This window comes from Emydura macquarii, unplaced genomic scaffold (assembly GCF_026122565.2).
Source record: "Emydura macquarii macquarii isolate MOO-44397 ecotype Brisbane River unplaced genomic scaffold, CSIRO-AGI_Emac_v2 contig_6, whole genome shotgun sequence".
Lineage (NCBI taxonomy): Eukaryota > Metazoa > Chordata > Testudines > Chelidae > Emydura > Emydura macquarii.
In genome coordinates, this window is record NW_027130143.1 from 1,100,261 (window position 1) to 1,122,917 (window position 22,657).

Consider the following 22,657-nt stretch of genomic DNA (forward strand, 5'->3'; position numbering starts at 1 on the left):
AAATTGGGTGAAGTCCCAGGGAAAAAACTGAAATGCTAGTCCATGAATGCAAGGAGTCCGGACAATAAAATGGAGGAACTGAAATGACTGGTGCAGGAAGTCGAACCAGATAGTATAGGGATTACAGAAACATGATGGAACAACACTCATGACTGGAACACAGGTATTGAAGGGTATGTGCTATGTGCTGTGCAGGAGAGGGGAATAAAAAGGTAAAGGTAGTGGGGCAGTGATGTACTTCAGCAAAGTGGTGAACTGTAAGAAATGATGGAATAGACAAAAACAATCTTGGTCAAAATAACTTTGGGGAAGGATTGTAAAAGATAGTGTTAGGGGTCTGCTACAGACCCTCAGGTTCAGTCTTGGACGTGAATAGAGATCTCTTTATTATTAGAGGAAACAGTTCTTGGTAGTTGTGTCATAATAGGAGACTAGCTTCCCAGATATAGTAGCATTTATTCTCCATTCTAATACTGGTAGGACCCACTTATTCTTGGATGCGTTAGATGACAGTTTACTTCAAGAGCTGATGCAATTTTAAATTTGGTTTTGGTAAGTAGCAAGGATATCCTAGAAGAGCTGATTCTAAGAAATCAACTCATGATCACTCAATCCAAGTTTGGTTTAACTTAAAATGAAGGATAATCAAAAGCTGGTTATCAACTATGGTTTTTATTTCAGAAGGGCATTTGGAAAATTAAGGGAATTAGTTAAAGAAGTCAACGGGACTGAAGAGCTCAAGGACTTAAATGTGGAGGAAGCTTGGAATTTCTTCAAAATCAGCTATACAAAAAACGATATTTGCATCCCAAGCAACGGTGGGGGGAAGAGGGGAGGGCAGACACAGAAATTATAGTGAAAGGCTCCAGACAGCTGGATGAATAACCACCTTGGTTATCTTGGAGGTTAGAAAATGTAGGAATGAGGTTTTTTTAATGGCATAAATAAGAAAATAAGAAAGAATGAGCTTGTGCTGCTATGAGATTAAAGATTAAAGAGATTAAAGAAAAGAGATTAAAGATAATCAAGGTAAAATAGTCATTTACTTTTTGGGCCATACATAGGTTTTCAATAAGGATGATAATATGGAACAAGGGCATGAAGGTAAGATAGCTGATGGAAATGAGCATACAGAAATGGAAGTTACCACATCTGTAGTTGGAAGAAAACCTCAAAGAGTTTAATGCACTTAAATCATGAGGACCGGATAATTTCCATCCCAGAATATTGAAAGAATTGGCACGTGAGACTGCTAGACCGGTAGCAAGGATTTTTAATAGAACTTTTTATTCAGAGTTAGCATTCTATGACTGGAGAATAGTTAACATCAGCCTATGTTTAAGAAAGGGGGAAAAAAGCGATCTGGGACGATTAGAGATCTGTCAGTCTGGCCTCAGCAGCATGCAAGACTTTAGAACCAATTGTCAAGGAAAGAATAATTAAATTCTTGGATGTAATGATAAAGGGGATGTAAAGCGACCTGGGTTTACCAAAGGTAGCTCATGCTACACTAACCTGATTTCCTTTTTTGAGAAAAGAACAGTTATTTTAGATAAGGGAAATGCAGTAGATCAAATATACTTGGACTTTATTAAAGAATTTGACACTGTACCATATGGGAAATTAGTTAAACTGGAGAAGATGAGGATTAATACAAGAATTATAATGTGGATAAGGAACTGGCTACAGGGAAGAAGGCAATGAAAGGTGAACTGTTGGACTGGAAGCAGGTTGGTTATTAGTCTAGTTCCTTGGTACCAATCTTATCCAATACTTTTACTAATAACATTCACACAAGAAGTAGATGTATGCTAATGACATTTGCTGATGAAACAAAATTGGGAGACATCAGTACAAAGGAGGATTGGAACATCATGCAGGAAGATCTGGATGACTATGAAGACAGGAGTAACAGAAATGGGATGAAATTCAGCAGTACTAACTGCACTTATTAAATATAAGAATTTCTGCTACGAACGGGGTGGGAGAAGGGGAGATCATCAGTTGGAAGCAACGGAGGAGGAGAGACACCTGGGTGTGTGGATCAATCACAGGATGATTACAAACCAGTATGATGCCACTGTAAAAAAGGCAACTGCAATTGGAGGATGTATCACGTGAGGCATTTCCAGCAGAGAGAGAGAAGTATGATGTCATTGTACAAGGCACTGGGAAGACCTCATTTGGAATACTATGTACAATCCTGGTCACCCATGTTCAAGAAAGATGAATTTAAACTGGAAGAGGTGCAGAAAAGAGCTACTAGGATGATCAGGGAATGGAGGACTGTCTTATGAGAGAAGAGTGGAAGAGCATGGCTTGTTTAGCCTCCCAATAGAAGTTGTAGGGGCAAACAACTTAATTTAGAGAGAGAGCTGGACAAATTTATGAGTGCGATTGTGTGATGGGGTTGCTTGTGAGAGTGAGGGGCAGGGCTCAGCAGGCCTAGGACTCACTTCCACTGTGTGTCTTATGTTCCTAAAAGCTCATGCCTGAGGGCTTTAACTAGCCACCTCCAACGCTCAGGCAGGGATTCACCTTCCCCTCAGTGTATTCAAGGTGGGGAGGGGTTGTTTTTGATCTTCCTCTGAAGCATCAAGGATTGCCACAGCTGGGACATTGGACAGGGGGAGCACAGCTCTGAGGGGACATCAGACTTTCTCTCAGATGCTGGCTGGTTTTTGCTCACATGCTCAGGAACTAACTGATCACCATATGCGGTGTCAGGCAGGAATTTTCCCCCAGGAGTTTTCATCTTCCTCTGCAGTATGTGGGTGTGGATCATTTGCCAGGGTTCTCTGGATCTCTCTCATGTAATCATTTCCCTGCTATCACGGGGGCCTCAGGCATTGGGGCACCCTGGTCCCTCCTATTCTCTCCCTGTGACACAAGTCTCCTGTGGGCTGTAATACTTTGATCTGATTTTGGTTGTTGAGTTTAGTATGTGGGTGCTGGGTGGTGTTGGTGGCCTGTGATATACAGGAGGTCAGACTAGATGATCTGATTGCCCCTTCTAACCTTGAACTTTGTTAGCACTCTGGAACATTAGTTAGCTGGAACTCCTCTACTACTCCAAATGTATTAAAAGTTAATAGCAACAGGCTAGAGCTCCCATTGGCCAACTCTTTTAGGGCTCTTGGATGCCACTTATCTGGCTGGGCCTGTTGATTTAACTACTGAAATATTTATTACCTGTTGGGTTCAGTATGTATTATATTATAAAATCACGTCTAATTTTTTTAGATGAGGTTTTAAAACTGGCTGCATGGAGCTCCAGTCTATGTCACCCAAACTGAAGTCCCCCATTAAACACAATTTTTCTTCCCACACACTATAGACAGATACTTAAGAGGTAACTCATCCTGTTCTCGAGTTTGATTTAGTGATATGCTACAGACACCCACCAGTACCCCCTACTGGTCTTTGTTAAAACATGGATCCATACACAGTCAAGATCCTGTGGGTCTGAGTTATCACTAACTCTGGAAGAGGTAATGGTATCTAATGTGGAGTGTTATCCTCTAATCTTTCACCCACTCTATCCTTTCTACACAGATTGTGATTGGAATGTTAAAATCACTAGTTACAAACTGTCCCACCAAACTGGACAAAGTCCAAAGGAGAGCAACAAAAATGATTAAAGGTCTAGAAAACATGACCTATGAGGAAAGATCGAAAAAAATTGAGTTTCTTTTGTCTGGAGAAGAGAAGACTAAGGGAGGCTAGGAGAGAGATGGGGGGAGCATAACAGTTTTCAAGTACATAAGAGGTTGTTACAAGAGGAAGGGAGAAAAATTGCTCTTGTTAACCTGTGAGGAAAAGATAAGAAGCAACAGATTTAAATGGTAGCAAGGGAGTCTTAGGTTGGACATTATGATTCTATGATCCTCTGATAGGAAGCTTTTTCCTAGAAGATGAGGGATGGAAAGGACCTCAGGAGCTCATCTAGTCCAACCCCCTGCTCAAAGCAGGACCAACCTCAGCTAAATCATCCCAGCCAGGGCTTTGTCAAGCCAGGACTTAAAAACCTCTAAGGATGGAGATTCCACCACCTCCCTAGGTAACCCATCCCAGTGCTTCACCACCCTCCTAGTGAAAAAGATTTTCCTAATGTCCAACCTAGACCTCCCCCACTGCTACCTGAGACCATTGGGACAGAACAAGGAGCAATCTGCCACCACTGAGAACAGCCTAGCTCCATCCTCTTTGGAACCCCCTTCAGGTAGTTGAAGGCTGCTATCAAATCCCCCCTCACTTTTCTCTTCTGCAGATTAAACAAGCCTAGTTCCCTCAGCCTCTCCTCATAAGTCATGTGCCCCAGCCCTCTAATAATTTTTGTTGCCCTCTGCTATACGCTCTCCAATTTGTCCACATCCAATTGGACACAATACTCCAAATGTGACCTCACCAGTGCCAAATAGAGGGGAATTATCACTTCCCTCGATCGGCTGGAAATATTCCTACTAATGCAGCATGATATGCCATTAGCCTCATTGGCAATGAGGGCACACTGTTGAGTCATATCCAGCTTCTTGTTCACTGTAACCCCCAAGTCTTTTTCTGCAGAACTGCTACTTAGTCAGTCGGTCCCCAGTCTGTAGCAGTGCATGGGATTCTTCCATCCTAAGTGCAGGACTCTGCACCTGTCCTTGTTGACTCTCATCAGATTTCTTTTGGCCCAATCCTCTAATTTGCCTAGGTTACTCTTTGTCTCACGCCTACCCTCCAGCACATCTACCACTCCCCCTAGTTTAGGGTCATCCACAAACATGCTGAGGCTGCAATCCATCCCATCCTCCAGTTTATTAATTAAGATGTTGAACAACTTCTGTGGCACTCTGCTTGATACCGGCTGACAACTAGACATCAAGCTATTGATCACTACCCGTTGAGACTGATGATACAGCCAGCTTTTATCCACTTTTTAATCCATTCATCCAACCCATTCTTCTTTAACTTGCTGGCAAGAACACTGCGGGAGACCAGATCAAAATCTCTGCTAAAGTCAAAAGTAGTTGCAGTGCTTTACTACAAGTTGTCTAACCTGTTCTTAAAAAACATCAGTGACAGAGATTCTGCAGCCTTCTTAGACAAACACCTGCCAGGAATGTTATTATGTAGTCCTGCCTTGAGTGCAGGGGCCTGGACTTGAGGCTCTCTCGAGATCTCTTCCAGTCCTACACGTCTATAATTCTTTGACCGAGGATCTGCCCCATAAGGACTCCCCCACCACCGAGTTCAGCAATTGGCAAGGGCCGGAGCAGAGTGGTCTGTCTCCTTAAGGGTGGCCCCCAAAAAAGACCTACGATGCGAGTCCAACAAAGCACCCACTTTTAGACTTCTGGCTTCCCAGCTGTGTCCTCTTTTGGAGAGGGACATCTCTCCTCCTCTTGACCAGGGTTTTCCCAGGCTGCACAGTTCCCTGCCTGTATTGTGAATCCCCAGTAAGTCAGATTGTCTAATCAGACCAGCATTTGTTTGGAGAGAAAGCAAAAGATTATGAACAGCATAATTAGCCAGTTACAAAAAAGTTACCACAGTCATTTATAAGCAAGGACATTTATTTCTAAGGTGAAAGCATTAAAGAAAACACATTAAAAACAATAAAAGTTCCACTATGCATGCCAATAGGCTTACCAGAGGTCACCCATGAGTGTCTTGACCTCTGTAGGCCAAAGTTCTTTCAATCCTCCCTAGAAAGGCTTGGGGTTCCCTCCTTGGTCAGAAGGTCCTGTCCATTTGCTGATCAGAAAGAGTTCCTTGAGTCAGTTAAAACTCAGGCTATTTATCCAAAAGTCCTTTCTTTGTTGGTCTCTGGAGAATCCAGTTTGAACCAATACATGTGAGCCACTGCAGGAGGTAATACAACTTAAGTGCATTTTTCTAATCACCCCACCGTGTTCTTAGTTCCTGGGGGGGCTGCAGTCACTTTTCCTCATGGCACACAGTATCTGGCCCACATTGATACATAAATGTATTCAGCAAGATCTCCCAATGATATGGAAACTTCCTGCAGTATCTTTCACAATGTAATCCTCTCACAATCAGACCGATATACAAGGGACAACAGGCAGCATTTTGAGTGCTAAGTTTCCATCCTTTCTGCATGTGAAATCACAGTCTCATTGCTGGAAGATGGTTTAGCTCTGAATTCCTGACTCTCACTCACTATCTCTTCTCTCTTCCCATCCCTCGCCCCACAGAGGAACTTTACTGGCCCCATGGAACAGGGGAATCAGACACAAGTGACAGAGTTCATCTTCCTGGGCTTCTCCAGCCTTCCCCATGGCCAAGCCTTCCTCTTCCTGGTGTTCCTGATGATCTACCTCATCACACTGGTGGGGAATTCCATGATATTCACCCTCATCCAGCTGGATTCCCATCTTCACAGCCCCATGTACTTTTTACTCAGCCACTTATCCTGCTTGGATATTTGCTTCTCATCAGTTACAGTCCCCAAGATCCTGGTGAACTTCCTGCGTGAAAGGCAGACCATCTCCTACAGCAAATGCATGGCTCAGATGTTCTTCCTGATGTCGTGCGCGGGAGCCGAGTGCGCACTTCTAGCTGTCATGGCCTATGACCGGTATGCAGCCATCTGCAACCCCCTGCGCTACACTGACATCATGAGCAGGCAGGTATGCTTCCCACTAGCCATGGGGTCCTGGCTCTGGGGTCTCCTGGACTCAGCCATACACACCTTCATGGCCTCCAGTTTATCCTTCTGTGGAGCCAACCAGCTTCACCACATCTTCTGTGATGTCCCTCCCCTGCTGAAGCTTGCCTGCAGTGACACCTATGTCAATGAAATAGCACTCCACGTTGCCAGTGTCTTTGTGGGCCTGAGCCCATTTCTGTTCATAGTCATCTCATACCTCTACATCCTGGCGGCCATCCTCAGGATCCACTCCAACACAGGAAGGCGCAAGGCCTTCTCCACCTGTGCTGCCCACCTGATCGTGGTCACCATATATTTTGGGATGGCCAACCTCAACTACAATCGCCCCAGCACAGGCTACACCGTGGGGGTGGACACCCTGGTCTCCACGCTGTACTGCATTGTCACCCCCATGCTGAACCCCCTCATCTACAGCCTCCGCAACCAGGAAGTGAAGAGGGCCCTGAGGAAGGCACTAGGGAGCCAGAGGAGGGAATGTGCTGCCCAATGCAGGCAGTGAGGTCCAGGCTAAGGTCAGAACCAGGAGAAGACACCTGCTGTTCTCTGACTAATGGCCCATCCTCACAGTTCCAAGGGAAATGTTTTTTTTTTATATTAAAGAAACCCCTTTTTGGTTAGAAGAAGTTAGCTGCTCCTTGATTATGCAATCTGGGGGCAGGAGTAGGATTTGTGTTTCTCATCTGCCTGGCACAATGAGTCCCAGTCTCTGATGGTGCCCATACTCACTGCTGCAATAATAAATCTTCCCCACTGTCTGACACTTCTTTCTGCTATTTGCTCCAGCATGGTTTACACAACACCAACTCATGGATACAATCTCCACTGAAATTCAGCTCCTCCAACATTTAGAGTCTAGCCTTCAGTCTGTTCTCTAACAAAGTGAGAACTATGCAGAACTATACACAGCAGCATCATCAGGTGTGACATTCCCCTCTGCAATCTGAACTGGTGTATTGCTATGTCACCCCAATCCCTCACTCTTACACACTCTTACTCTGCCCTGCTCTGTGGACCCCCACTCCTGGGTCAGCCCCCACACAGCCTATGCCAAGCAAGCTGCTCTCAACTAAGTGAGTGCCTCTGGCCAGCCATTCTTGGGATTATACACTAGTATGACCCCCGTCAATACCCCCAGTCCCAGCTGCAACCCTAGGATCTGCCATCTTACAACCTTCAGTGCTGCCCACTGCATACTGCAAGCTCATATCTTCGTCAATTTCTCAAATAAATTGATAGGCACCAGTTCTGTCACTTTAAATGAAGTCTCTAACACACACTAAACCACATGCACTGCTTTAAATAAAACACATTTATTAACTACAGACAGATTTTAAGTGATTGTAAGTCAGAGGAAAATGAGTCAGATTTGATCAAGATGAAATAAAAACCAGCCACATTCTAAGCTAATCTTAACACTTTCAGCAACCTTATAGTTTTAGATGGTTCTCACCACAGGCTGCTTGGATTCCTTCCCAGCCACACGCCCCCCTGCATCAGTATTTCAGTTGCTTGGTGGTGTTTGTAGATGGAGGTGGAAGAGATAGAGAGAGATTGAAAAATCTCTCTCCTTGTTAACATTCAGCACTGATGAGGCCACGTTTGAAGTATTGTGTCCCATTTTGGGCCCCCCACTACAGAAAGGATGTGGACAAACTGGAAAGAGTCCAGCGGAGGGCAACTAAAATGATTAGTGGGCTGGAGCACATGACTTATGAGGAGAGGCTGAGGGAACTAGGCTTGTTTAGTCTGCAGAAGAGAAGAGTGAGGGGGAATTTGATAGCAGCCTTTAACTACCTGAAAGGGGGTTCCAGGGAGGATGGAGCTAGGCTGTTCTCAGTGGTGGCAGATGACAGAACAAGGTGAAATGGTCTCAAGTTGCAGTTGGGGAGGTCTAGGTTGGATATTAGGAAAAATCTTTTTCACTAGGAGGGTGGTGAAGCACTGGAATGGGTTACCTAGGGAAGTGGTGGAATCTCCATTCTTAGAGGTTTTTAAGCTGAGGCTTGACAAAGCCCTGGCTGGGAGGATATAGCTGAGGTTAGTCCTGCTTTGAGCAGGGGGTTGGACTAGATGACCTCCTGAGGTCCCTTCCAACTCTATGATTCTATGATTCTAAGCTATGTGAGTTACCCCAATCTCTCTCGTGCGACAGATCAGCCTCAGAATGGGCACACTGCAGAAGTACTGGAACAAAGCCCAATAAACGCTCCTTGAACTAGTGACTGTGCTGTGGTCACTGATGTTTGGGGTGGGAGGTGCTCCAAAGGGGGTGGAAGAATGAGATACAGGATCATAACAGCTCTGGGCTGACGAGGTGCACTGAGGGAGAAGGCTGCCCCAACTCAAGGGATAATGCAGCTTGTGCCCTGCTGCCCCCACTCCTGTAAGTTGGAGATCTGGGTTGGGGGTAGTGCTTGTGTTTTAGGCACATCCCTCCCTGAGCTGCCCCTGCTCTGGGCTGGGGAGACACACAGTTCAGCTGGTGGGGTTGTTATAGTGCAGCTTGCTGATAACAGCACATGCAATTCATATCCCACTGGCACCCTGGAGTACTCCACCCCCCACTTCTGCCTGCAGGTAACCTGGTCCTAGATCCACAGATTTATGGCCCATTAGCTAGTCTGACCACCTGCCTAACACAGACCAGAGAATTTCACCCAGTGAGTCCTGTATCCAGCCCAAAATTTTGTGGTTGAACTAGACCGACTCTTTGACAGAGGCATTCAATCTTGATTTAAAGTCTCCAACTGATGGACAATTTGCTACATCTCTAGGTACATGGCCCAATGGCTAATTACAATCACTGTAAAAAAAAAAAAAAAAGAAAAGTATTTTTTACAAGTAGAAATGTTCTATTGCTCCTGTCCATTAGATCTTGTTCTGCCTCTGTCTGCTCCGTTAAACAGCTCTCTGCTAACCGAACTTCTAGCTCACGCTCAAGTCACCTCTCAACCTTCTGTTTGGTAAGCTAACTCACTCAGATCCTTTGGCGTCTCAGACCCTGGATCATTCTTCTCTGAACCCTCTCTAATTTTTCCAACATCCTTTTCAAAGGCTTGACCCCAGAACTGGACACAGGATCCAGCAACGGGTTCACCAGCCAGAAGCACAAAAGGCAAGGAGTCTAAGGCCTTAGCAGGATTCTCCTTTATTGTCTGCCTCTGCACAGCAACTCCCGTTTAATGGAACAGCATGTTACAGCCAAGGTCACTCTTTCAACACAGGAGAACTTGATGACATTAGTGCAGGTGAAGGTTCCCAGCCCTGGAGGCTGGGAACCCCATAATCCCCAGGACAGGGAAAGTTTCCTAATCCTGCCCCACCACTGTGCCTCACCCTGGCCTGATTGCAATTGCTGTGAGCGTTACAAGGACTTTACTCTTTGTGGCCTCTGAGACAGCTGCCATCCATGGGCCAGTTTCTGATACACAGACAGAGGTGCACTAGGAACAGGACTAAACCCCTAACACAGGTGAGAGAGGCCATTACATGCAGAAAGCTTTGGTGTCTGCTAGCCAGGGGTTGATCTTAAATGACAACCTAGAGGGAAAGGCCCCGTATCCTATTCCCCACACCTTGGAGGCAGCCAATGCTCCCACCCTGAAGCTGGATTGGAACCAGCACCTCCAAGAGGGGAAGTCCCAATGCCCCATGCTTTACCCACCCATCACTCCCGCCTGAGCTAGCCTGCCCCCGGGATTCGATTGGTCTTTCCTTTTTCATGTCTCTCTCTCATGCAGGTGTGCGAGGCTGAGCCAAGCTGCTCACAGTATCCCAGTCCCTAACTACACATAAAAGCGCCAAAGCAGTAGGAGGCAGCAGCGCAGAGGGGTTTGGGCGATGGCAGGTCTCACTGAAGTAGCTTCACGTAATTAGCTGGAAAGAGCCCAACTCTGCCGTGACAGCACCCCCGCCACCAGCCCTCGTCCACGGTCTCGATGTGGGTGATGATGTCATTTGGATCAAAGGAAATTTCATCGTCGCCTTCTGCAAACATGAAATAGGAAGTGAGGCACGATGAGATTTACTCCTGGGTCAAAGATACGCTGGAGAGAGCAGGGGGCAAAAACTACCCCACGGGGATGCAACAGCCACCTCCACATTCCATCCAGACAGACGCCTCCCCCCTTCGCCCACGTCTCAGTCTGGCCGAACTCCCCTCCGCTCACTTACATCCCACCTCTGTGGTTCCCTCACCCCTCCTTTCCCATACAGGAACATAGGAAGTGCCAGACTGGAGCAGACCACGGCCCAGCTAGTTTACTATCAGGCACTGTCGTGGTAGACCAGATGCTTCAGAAGGGTGCGTAAGAACAATTCAGTAGCAGGGCACGGATAATCTGCCCCCACATTAGGTCTCATTCTGAGCTCCAAGGTACGTCTACATTGCAACCAAAGACCTGAGGCTCAGCGATGGCTGTGGCTCGATGACTCAAGTTCATGGGCGAAGCTTAAAACCACAATTTACGCGGCTGGAGCCTGGGCTCTGAAACGCTGCCGGGGGGAGGGGGAAGAGCTCAGAGCCCTGCGAACCTGGTCAGCTGAGCCATGCTCGAAGACTCGGCGCTGCAGCTCTTTGATTGCAGGGTAGATGTACCCAAGCAGCTAGAGAGTGGCTGAAGCTTGAAGCATGAGGTTAATATCTCATCATTATTTAGGCAGAACCCGCAGCTCCTCCCCTTCCCCTATAGGCCAACCAGGCTGACACCTCCCACACCTTCACCTGCAGCCTGACCCCTCCTTCCCCCTGCTCCCCCGACCAAGGAGAGCCTGGTGCAAGAAGACAGACTCACCTCCTTGGTAATCGTACAGAGCCACAGCAGAGGTCCCAACAGCATCGGCCTCGTACACGTTCTCTGACTCTCCTGCAGGCAAACACCAGGGCAGGGGAGGTCAGGAGGAGGCAGCCCAGAACATGCACAGGCCCTGCCAGGTTTGCTCCAGGTAGCTGATGTCAGCACCAGCCTCGATCTTTGTGGCAAAGGCTCAGACCCAGACAAAGCTCTCGCTGCCTCTCTCAGTCCTTACCCAAGGCACAGGGTGGATGGAGGAGGGGGAGGGGCGTGGCCTCAAGCAGAAGGGGAGGACCCATAGGCTAGTCTCCTCTAATGGTCAGTTCACCTGGCTGGCGTCCATGCATCAAACTCAGCTGTTGCCATCCACAACCAAACAGAACCACCCTGGGCCTCAACATCCCTTCTGAGCCCCACGGCCGCCTGAAGAACACGGGCTAAAATCACCAGAGCTGACAGGAGGATTTGGCTGCACACTCCTAGCAGGTACGAAAACCTCAGCCACAGGCCAGACAGTGTGCCCACCCTGTGAGCCGTGGGAGCACGTGCCACTCAGCTCCTCTCACTCAGAATGCCCTGCTGGCTGCCACTTCCTTTGAAACCGGCAGATATCAACTCTGAACACCTCGCACCAGGAAGGAGCAGGATCTGAGTCACTTGGGTGTTTGTAGGTCACCACGAGTTCTTTGAATTGCAGCTGGAAATGAACCAAATCAGCGCTGCCTTTGGTGCGTGGCTGGAAATCACTCTGTGAAACACGGCAGCAAACACCGCATTGCACCAGAGCACATTGCAGCGTCCCACCCTTGGGTGAGCCCACCCTGGCACAGGACTAACTGAGGTAGTCTAAGGTTTTGGAGCAAGGCAGTGCTTTGCTTGCCCCCTCCATCACTGTTTCTTTCAACTGGAGGAGCCAGGCAGGCTGCCCAGTGTCTGGGCAGGACAAGCACTGCAGAGTGCTGAGCATCCCACTGGTGTTTTTATGGCACCACAGAACCGGTCCGGTCTGGGTCTAAAGTGCAGACAGATACTGCTTCCCCACAGACATGCGCCCATGAGCTGGCTCCCTGTTACTTACCAGGGCAGGGGATGCTCCTGCTGCTGCTGGGATTGCTCTCCTCTAGGATCTCCTCATAGTCCTCACTCGTGTCGACACCCTCATCGTAGATGGCCTCCACCTCCGAGGGCTCTGGCAGCTCCTCATAGTCTCCACCCACATCAGCACCTTCGTCATGGTTCACGGACTCTGGCAGCTCCTCGTAGTCCCCTTGCAGATCCACACTGTCAGCATAGATGGACTGCTCCCCCTGTGACTCTGGCTCATGCAGCTCGCCAGATCCGTCGTTCAGGTCTGAGGGCCGTGGCGGCAGTGCAGGGGGCTGTTCCTCATCCTGTGTCTCTGGCTCTTGCTGTGCAGTGAGGAAAGACTGGGAAATTAACCCACTTCAAGTGTAATTTCTGTGGGGCAGGGACTCAACCTGTCATGTGTCTGTGCATCGCCCATCCCCTGCTGGGGACCTCTGTCTGCTACCATTATACAGATGGTGCCCCATCACCTGATGGCTTTCCAGCAGACGTTCCAATCGCAGATTCAAGCAGCTCCCCAAGGACTGTGCAAAGCTATAGGACATGAGCCCTTTACCATGGCACCTTCTCCCCAGAACCTGACAACTGCCAAATCTCACCAATGGCAAAACGGCCATTTGTAAGCAAGTCCCAAGGGAAGGAGAGCTGCTGGAAATCACAAACCAGCTGAAACCCTCTTGTCTAAAAATGGCTGAGCCAGTTTAAACCCAATGCTGATAAAAAAAAACCAACACACACACCCACTGGCTACAGCTAGACGATTTATTTAGGCTGCGAGCTCATTGGGGCAAGTGTCTGATACAGCTGCTACGCAAGGTATGCTACAGCACATTTCAATTGTAACAGGAAACATGAGCGGCTTACATTCAATATGGGCAAACAGAACTGACTCAATCTGTAATATCTCTCTATCTATCTCACCACGCGTGTGTACGCACGCACGCGCAATTCAGAAGGGCTTATTTCTCAAAGCTAAAGAAAATTATGAGCAACATTGATTAGGAGGAAAATTTTTTACAGTAAATGTGAATGAAAATTGGAAGTGCTTTAAGAAGAGCTTATTAGATGGCCAAAAAGCCATGATTCCACAACCAAGAAAGGCAACTTTGGCTAAAAAGCCATCCTGTATCAGTGGTGAAGTGAAGGCAGCAATTAGAAATATATAACAAATGCAAAGAGGCAGGGCCGGCCTGAGGTATGGTGTGACCGGGCAACAGCCTGGGGCGCCTGATTGCATGGGGCGCCAAAAGGTTTTTATCTTCCACCACCAAAACATAAGGCTCAGGGTGATTTTTCTGGGGCAGGTAAGAGACAAGCGAAATTGACAAGCTGCCCCGGAAATTGAGGATCAGCCCGATTTTTCAGCACAGGGGCTGGAAATTCAAATGTGAAACTGACAAGATGCCTCAGAAATTGAAGGAGCACACACCTATGGGCGCAATTATAATGTCTGCCCGGGGCGCAAGAATGGCTCGGGCCGGTCCTGCAAAGAGGGGAAGTAGATAGCAATCAATATAAACTAGAAATTATGAAATGTAACAAACTGATAGTGAAAATTAAGAGTGAAAAAAAATCAAAGACTGACAAGGCTAAAGAGAACAAAAAGAAGGTATTTTCCAATGTATATTAGGAACAAAAGAAACGGTAGCATCTCATTACTAGATAGATAACGGCATAGCCCCGCCACCCCAGGCTTCAGCACCTGAGCTCCAGGCCAGGCCATCAACTTCAAAGCGTTATCGACACAGCTATTTTTAGAGCACCAGTGTGAGCTCCATTAGCCTAAGGGTATGTCTTCACTGTCAGATCAATTTATGTGGTTCGACTGAGCGGAAGGGAAGACCCACTCAATTGATCCGGAAGTTGATTTAATAAAACTGCTTCCGGAAAAAGAGTAACGTTGCATTGATGGGTATGCATTTCCCGTCGGCGCAGCATAGTGGAGATGGTGCACAGAATGGAATTTAGGAAGTCGACGTATTGACTGCTGCTGAATTTGCCGGTACGTATGGACCAGACCTAAGTCTGTTGATCACGCTGGGTGGGTTGTTCCTGCAGATGCCAAAATGCTGTGCAGACATAGCCCATGAGTACTAAAAGAGTTGGCTGAGGAAACCTCTGGCCTGCTGATATTAATTTTTAATTAATCTTGGCATACCAGGGGAATTCCAGAAGAATGAAAAAGTTGTAATATTATACCAATATTCAAAAACTGCAAGCAGGATGACTTGGCTAATTATATGCTGGTCAGCCTGACATCCATCCCAGGAAAACTAATGGAAAAACTGATAAAGGATTTAATCAATAAAGAATTAAAAGATGGGAATGTAATTGATGCCACTCAACATGGTTTAAAACAAAATAGATCATGCCAAACAAATATGATTTTATTTTTTGATGAGATTACAAACTTGGTTCATATAGGTAATTGTCTAAATATATATACTTAGAATTTTGTAAGGCATTTGACTTGGTACCGCACAACATTCTGATTAAAATATTAGCACTATAAGAGAAGCACTAATGCACACATCAAATGGCTTAAGACATGGCTAACTCAGAGATCCATTGAATGGGGCTGTTTCCTGTGAGATTCCACAGGACTGACACCATTCAATTTTCTCATTAATAATCTGGAAGTAAATATAAAATCACTGCTAATAAAGTTTGCAGATAACACAGAGTGGCGGAGTAGTAAATAACAATGAGGACAGAGTGGTCCTACAGAGCAATCTGGATCACTTGGTAAACTGGGCCCATTTAAACAAAATGTATTTTATACAGCCATATGCAAAGTCATACCTCTAGGAACAAGGAATGCTGGCCAGACGTGCAGAGTGGGGAAGTGGGAGAGCTGTATCCTGGAAAGCAGAGACTCTGAAAAGAACTTAGGGGGTCATAGTGGACAAGCTCCCAGTGCAATGCTGTGGCCAAAAGTGCTAAAGCAATTCTTGGATGCATGAACAGGGGAGTAGTGAGTAAGAGTAAGGAGATGGTTTTTACTTCTGTAGATTGCATTTGGTGAGACCAATACTGGAGTTCTATGTACAGTTCTCGTGTGCACGTTTTTAAAAGATGCTGAAAAACTGGGAGGGTGCAAAAAGGGCACCAAAACATTTTGACGTTTGGAGACGATGTCTGACAGTGACAGACTCACAGAGCTCAGGCTGCTTCATCTCTCAAACCAGATCAAGAGGCATTTAGATGTGTTGGAGATGCAAAGAGCCATGTGCCAACCCCTCCACACATCCTCTATAGCTGTCACAAATGCCTGTGTTCTGGAACACTACACGCAGTGCTTGCTCACTAAATATCGTATTTATCATCTATCCATCAAATGTCACTGTTGTCCCTTCTCCATGCTCAGACCTTTCAGAAGTAAAGGTTGGCAGCTATTAGCCATAGATACATAGATTCCAAGACCTAAAGGGCCTCCACTGATTACCTAGGTTGACATCCTGTATAACACAGGCCACAGAACTTCTCCAAAATAATTCTTAGAGCAGATCTTTTAGCAAAACATCCAGTCTTGATTTAAAAATTGGCAGTGATGGAGCAGCCACCACAAACCTTGGTAAATTGTTCAATGGTTAATTATTGTCATGTTAAAAATGAACACCTTATCTCTGGTCTGAATATGTCTAGCTTCAGCTTCCAGCCATTGGATCATGTTATACCTTTTTCTGCTAGATTGAGGAGCCCATTATTAAATCTTTGTTCCCTATGTAAGTACTGATAGACTGTAATCAAGTCACCCCTTCATTTTCTCTTTGTTAAGATACATAGATTGAGCTCTTTGATTCTATCACTATAAGGCAGGTTTTCTAATCCTTTAATAATTCTTGTGGCTCTTCTCTGAACCCCCTCCAATTTATCAAAATCCTTCTTGTACTGTGGGCATCAGAACTGGACAGAGTATTCCAGCAGTGGGCACACCAGTGCCACATATAGAGATGAAGTAACCTTTCTAGTCATACTTGACATTCCTCTTTATATGCATCCTAGGATTGCATGAGTTCTTTTGGCCACACTGTCACACTGGGAGTTCATGTATAGCCACCTCGACCTCCCAAAATCTTTTTCTGAGTCACTACCTCCCAGCACAGAGTCGCCCATATGGCCTACATTCTTTGCTCCTAGATGTATATATTTACATTTAGCCATATTAAAATGCATATTGTTTGCTTGCACCCTACCAAATCTAGATCTAGACCACTCTAAAATCAGTGACCTGTCCTCTTTGTTATTTACCACTCCAGTTTTCGGATCATCTGCAAACTTTATCAGTGCTGATTTTATGTTTTCTTCCAGGTCACTGATAAAAATTACATATAGCATAGGGCCAAGCACTGATCCCAGTGGAATTCCCCCCCGGAAACACACCCCTCCATGATGATTCCCCATTTACAGTTACATTTTGAGACCTATCAGTCAGCCCATTTTTAGTACATTTAATGTGTGCCATGTGAACTTTATATCATTCTAGTATTTTAATCCAAGTGTCAAGCGGTACCAAGTCACACACCCAGTAGCTGTTTCTGAATCTGTACAGGAAGCTTGCACTGTGGACAAGGAGTCTACAGTCACCACCTAAAAGCCAAGCCAATCAGAACTTGGGGGAATGGTTATAAATACAGGTGTTAAAGACAGCCCCATGGCCTCTGCAGCTGATTGACACAGGGTCCAATCCCTGGATCACTTTGGAACCAGGTGAGCAGTATTCCAGCTTTCCTTAGATGGGAAACCTCCTTTGGGATAATGTTTGGCCCACCAGAGTCACCTAGAGGGAGAACTGGGGGGGAGGATTTGTCACCTCTGGAGCCAATGGACTTACATTTAGCTATTAGCCTATCTGCTTTAAAGTGAGATTCTGTCTCAGTCAGAGCGAGAACAGGAATAGAGCTGAGTGAGGTAGAGGTTTGAGCATGCTTACCTGCTTTAGCTGAGGCTAACAGGGAGAAGACAGTACCCCACAGACCAAGTCTTAGAGCAATTCAGGGACTGGCTATTTTATATGATGATCCCTATAGCTGAACCACTTTGGCTACAGGTTTCTGTTTTCCCAGCTGAGGACCAGTCAGCGATTAACCCAAAGGATGGAATGCTGCTAGCCATGGAGATCCCTGGACTGTTTGCTGACAGGGTCCTGAAGTGTTTGGAAAACAACTGGGACGCTGCCATTCTTCTCAAGCTCTGAAGAATATGGGTGACACTCTGCATGTTATGGCTACAGTGTAAAGACTGAGAAATATCTCAGAGAGAAGATCAGCAGCAAATGTGTTAGTGTGTGTGGAAGTGTAGAAGTTATGGTGGAATCTTTACATGTATGTAACAGCAACAAAGTCTGTGTGAGGAGCACCAGTATATGTATTGCCTAACAGCTTTTGTTTAAAAGTTATTCATAGGATTCCAAATACTATCCACAATGTGTTCGGTATGCATTGAATATTTGTTTACTAAGATGTTTCTCTTTGAAGCTGACGGAAACTATTAACACCTACTTACTAGGATTTACTTACACTAGTCCTGAGGCTTAACTCTGGGCTTGCTTTCTGAAAAGTCCTGAAAAGACAACTGTGGCTTGTGCTTTAGCAGAGAGTTATGCTGAGCTGCAAAAAGTAGCAGCATGTACTGTACATAATATTGCTGAAGCACCCCCCTACCCCGTTACAGAGATGTGGGCACATCCCAGCATTATCAACATCTGGTACTAGCCAGTGCCACTTAGAACTTGGACCATTCTTCTTCCATGTCAATGGTGCTTCCCTGTGAAATCTCTTCAGTTCCTCCCCTGTATTTCAGACTTTTCCCCACCCAACTGCTGCTCATTCCTCCACTGAATCAAATTCCAAATTTGATCTGCACAAGGGGGGGTCAGCATAAAGTGCCCTGAAGTCACGACCTGCTCCCCACACTGCCCTTTCTTCATACTAACGCCCTCCCCTCACTGATTCTGGCCTATACGCTGTCCTTCTCTGACAGCTGTGGTCCTCACCCAGCACTGCCCTCTGTACCTGCTGTTCCTGTGGAATAGGCAGCATGGCTGGTTCTTTGCAAACCCTCCTGGGTGCCAGAGCTGGTGTGGGAGCTGGCTTGCTGTGGCTCTTCTCCTCACTCTTCTGGGTTTCCTGTCAGGAGAGAGATCATCAGTACCATTCAGTCCATTCAACACAGGGTCCAGAGTGACTCCCTTTCCTACTCCTGATGGGGCAAGTTACACACAAGCCTCATTCTCCTCCCACTGGAGTCTGTCCCGTTTCTCATACACCCCACTCAGGAGACTAAGCGACCTAAGGGCGATGGGCCCAACGCTTGTGTGGGACCTGTAGGAATCAGCCTTAGGAAGATACTGTCCAGCAGGAGTGCCTCTCATTCAGGAAGCCCCATCCATGTGCCAGAAGGGGCCACCATGTGGGGAAAGGCTGAGAGCAGTCGCCAGTCCACACCCAAGAAAGGCCCCTATGGAGGGAAAGAAGGCGTCTAGGTCACATAGAGCTGAGGTTCTTATACTAGAATCATAGACATGTAGACTGGACGGGTCCTGCACTGAGGCAGGATCAAGTAAAGCTAGACCATCCCTGACAGGTGTTTGTTCAACCTGCTCTTAACGACGGGGATTCCACAACCGCCCTGGGAAGCCTGTTCCAGAACTCAACTACCCCTATTGTAGGAAAGGTTTTCCTAATATCTAACCTAAACCTTCCTTGCTGCAGATTAAACCTTTTACTTCTTGTCCTGCCTTCAGTGGACATGGAGAACAATTGATCACAACAGCCCTTAATATATTTGAAGACTTTTCAGGTCCGTCCCTCGGTTTTCTTTTCTGAAGACTAGACATGCCTCGTTTTTAAAACCTTTCTTCAGAGGTCAGGTTTGCTAAACCTTTTATCATTTTTGTTGCGCTCCTCAGGATTCTCTCCAATTTGTCCACATCTTTCCTAAAGAGTGGCACCCAAAACCAGACACAGTGCTCCAGCGTAGGCCTCACCAGTGCTGAGCAGAGTGGGACAATTACCTTCCATGTGTGACATATAACATTCCTGTTAATACACCCCACAATTATATTAGCCTTTTGCACAACTGCACCACACTGTTGACTCCTGGTCAATTTGTGATCCACTAGAAGGCCCAGATCCTTTTCAGCAGTGCTACCAGCTAGCCAGGTATTCCCCATTTTATAGCTGTACATTTCATCTTTCCTTCCTTCCTTGAAGTGTAGTACTTTGCACTTGTCTTTCCTGAAGTGCATCGTGCTGATTTCAGATCAACTCTCCAATTTGTCAAGGTCATTTTGAATTCTAAACCTGCCCTTCAAAATCCTAGCAGCCCTTCCCAGGTTGGTGTCAGCTGCAATGTTATAAGCATCCTACACTCTCCACTCCATTATGAAAGTCATTAATGAAAATATTGCATAGTGCCAGACCAAGCACGAGCCCTGCAGGACCGTATTGGACACATCCCCCCAATTTGAAAATCCTGGGGGCGTATAAGGGGGACGCAAAACTCTGGTCTGGGCATAGGGGTCAAGAAGAATCCAGTCCATGCACTGGGGAGAAGCACACCTGGTGTTGGGGTGAATCCAGTCCATGTGCCAGAGTCTGGAGAGGAGAGCAGGGAGAGCCCTGCTGGATGCTGGGTGCTGGAGTGAGCCCGGTCCATGCACCAGAAGGTTTAAAGGAGAGGGGAGGACTCTGCCTAGTGCCTAGGTGAGGCTGATCCATTGCCAGGGGCCTCAGCAAGGCAGAAGAAAAGGGCACAACCTGTTCATGCTACAGTCGTGCTTCACCTGTTGTTCTGTGGGCTGCACTGTGGGTAGGGAGCCCCCAGCCATAGAGGTAACTGGGCGAGGCAAGTGTTCTTTGCCGTCACAGTACTCAGCTTGTCTGCAGCCAATGGGCAGCTCTGCTCCAGGCACCTTGCAGCAGCTGTTGAAGAGGCTGAGACCCAGACTAACCCCCGGGGCAGACAGTGGTATGTAGATGGGACGGCTTCTGCCGTCACCTCTCAGGGAGGTAGATTACTGCACCAACAAGAGAAGCTCTTCCATCGGCACAGGTCCTGTCTTCACTAAGCGCGTCAGAGGAGCCCACTGCAGCGTTACAAGTGAGAACAAGTCCTAAATGTCGGTATAACTACATCGCTCAGGGCTGTGGATTCTCCATACCCCTGAGTGACAGAGTTATACCGACATCAGACCTGGGCTTGGTGTGAAGAGAAAGGTTCCACCCACAGGACTCCAAGTGCCGGAGGGCTGGCGTCTCCTTTCCCAGCTGCTGTGTGTGTGTCTGCCCTGCAAATCAGGATGCCTGGCTCCAATACTAACTGGACAGGGCCTCAGGCAAGTCCCTGCCTTCCCTGTGAGAGGGGAGAAGCTGCTGGGCTGTTCACAGCCTGGCTGTGCTCCCTGCAGCACACAACCACCACAGAGCCTGGCCCACCAGAGGGACAGGGCTGTACTGCAACACCTGCTGTGGCTAGGCACTGGGCCCCTCACCTGCTGCTGCTCCTGGGCTGCCTGACGCTCCCGCTGCTCCCGGGCCTGGCGCCTCCCTCGCTCCTCATCCACCCGCTTCCTATTCTCTTCGTCGGCCGACTTGGCCATGCTCTCGAACTTCGACTTCAGGCTTCTGGCTCCACTGGAGGCTGCATAGAGAAATGGCTTCTCAGGACCAGGCAGCTTGGGTCAAGCCCACTAGAGCTGCTGGGATAACCCACCCAACCAGACTCCGCTGGGCAAACCTGCTAGGGTCCCCCTGCCTCTTACTGGGACGCTTCCCTCCCTCCAACCCCCATCAGGCCAAACTCACTGCCCTTGTCATCCCTTCCATCCACCCTGCAGGCCAAGCCCACACAACCCCCAGCCATGTGCCAGTGCAGAGTCTCTGGCTGAGGAGGGTTAGGGACCGCCAGGGAACACAGGCTCTTCCCAGCTGCAGGGCCAGGCCCAAGCACTCTTGTGTTTCCAAGCGTCTTACCTGCCTCCACAGGTTTGGTCTTCTCATAGGTGGACGTCGGAGCTTCCATCTCACCAAAGCCAGCAGCGCTCTGCAAGGGGAAGAGAATGGTGTATCCAGCATGCCAGGGAAGAGATGCAGCAGAGTCCCCAGGGCACTGGCCCAGCCAGACACCCATCTGGTCCCAATTCTGCCACTGGCTGTGGTGAGATGCTGGGCAAGTCACTTCTTTCTGGACCTAGGTTTCCTCACCTTCCAGCTGAAGATAATACTGGGGAGATGGGGAGTCAGAAGGAGAGGCATGGCTCTTCCCCTGACTATTAATATTGTTCATTTATGTTTCTAATTCTTTGCACTTCACAACCCTTATTGCTGCCTGGTCGCACTAGTGGAATGCTGGCATGGGACGCAGAAAATCGGGAATGAATGGACAGAAATGTAATTAATGCTAGTCAACATGGTTTCGTGGCAAATAGGTCTTGTCAAACAAACCTGATCGTCACAGGGCAGCCCCACTTCAAGCACCCTCCAGCAGCAGGCCATGGCAGACAAGCACACGTGCCTCAGTTTCCCTCCTTCAGAATCCCCAGTACTTCCATGCAAGCTTTCTTAACTCTATAATACTCCTCCTTGGGGCCATCTTATTACAGAAACAGAGTGGAAAATAGTCCATAACTAAATTCCAAAACATAGCCCAGTGATCACCCTCTGTGCACTGAGTCCTTAACACCCACAAAATCTAATCTTTCAGCACTCCACATCCCTCAAACCTGGGCTCTTCGTCAGGCCTCTCCTGTCCTACCAGGTCAACTGCCCAGCCCTTCCAGCTGGAGTGTAAATCCATCCTTCCCAGTGGGAACCCCCTCAGCCTCTCTGCTGGGAGGTCATCCTGACCACGGGAGCATCCATCACTTCTCCTCTTCCATTAGCCTCTCACATCCCAGACAGGCCAGCAGGTATGCCCTTGCATTGATTCCCTGCCTTCAGCCCTCTCTGGCCCTCAGCTTCTGCTCTCTGGCTTAGAAGTCAGCAGTCAGCTCCCTCTGCTGTTCTGTGGCCTTCAGCCTTTTCCAGCCCACTGGCCCTGGCTCTCTGGCTTGGGAAAGTCAGCTGGCAAACACCTCGTGCTGCTGTCCTGCTTCAGC

At 47.5% G+C, this 22,657-nt stretch overlaps 2 protein-coding genes across 3 annotated transcripts in view; one reads left to right on the forward strand and one right to left on the reverse strand.

Annotated features, from left to right (window-relative positions):
• Positions 1–6,212: 6,212 nt before the first annotated feature.
• On the forward strand, positions 6,213–7,178 carry LOC137149592 (olfactory receptor 5V1-like). The gene has a single exon (XM_067543471.1). It carries the CDS (start codon positions 6,222–6,224, stop codon positions 7,176–7,178), a length of 957 nt encoding a protein of 318 aa, XP_067399572.1. The 5' UTR covers positions 6,213–6,221.
• Positions 7,179–9,809: 2,631 nt separating this feature from the next.
• HCLS1 (hematopoietic cell-specific Lyn substrate 1) overlaps positions 9,810–22,657 on the reverse strand; it is a 54,113-nt gene continuing 41,265 nt past the window's right edge. For both annotated transcript variants that reach the window (XM_067557989.1, XM_067558614.1), the window contains exons 10-15: positions 21,534–21,603; positions 21,053–21,201; positions 18,573–18,686; positions 12,551–12,881; positions 11,473–11,544; positions 9,810–10,666 (exon numbers count right to left, since the gene is read on the reverse strand). In XM_067557989.1, coding sequence (XP_067414090.1) covers positions 10,530–10,666; positions 11,473–11,544; positions 12,551–12,881; positions 18,573–18,686; positions 21,053–21,201; positions 21,534–21,603 — 873 coding nt within the window. In that variant the 3' untranslated portion in view covers positions 9,810–10,529. The remainder of the gene's footprint in view (positions 10,667–11,472; positions 11,545–12,550; positions 12,882–18,572; positions 18,687–21,052; positions 21,202–21,533; positions 21,604–22,657) is intronic.

Coding starts and splice junctions, on each gene's coding strand:
- LOC137149592 (XM_067543471.1), top strand. CDS start 6,222: ATGGAACAGGGGAATCAGACACAAGTGACAGAGTTCATCTTCCTGGGC.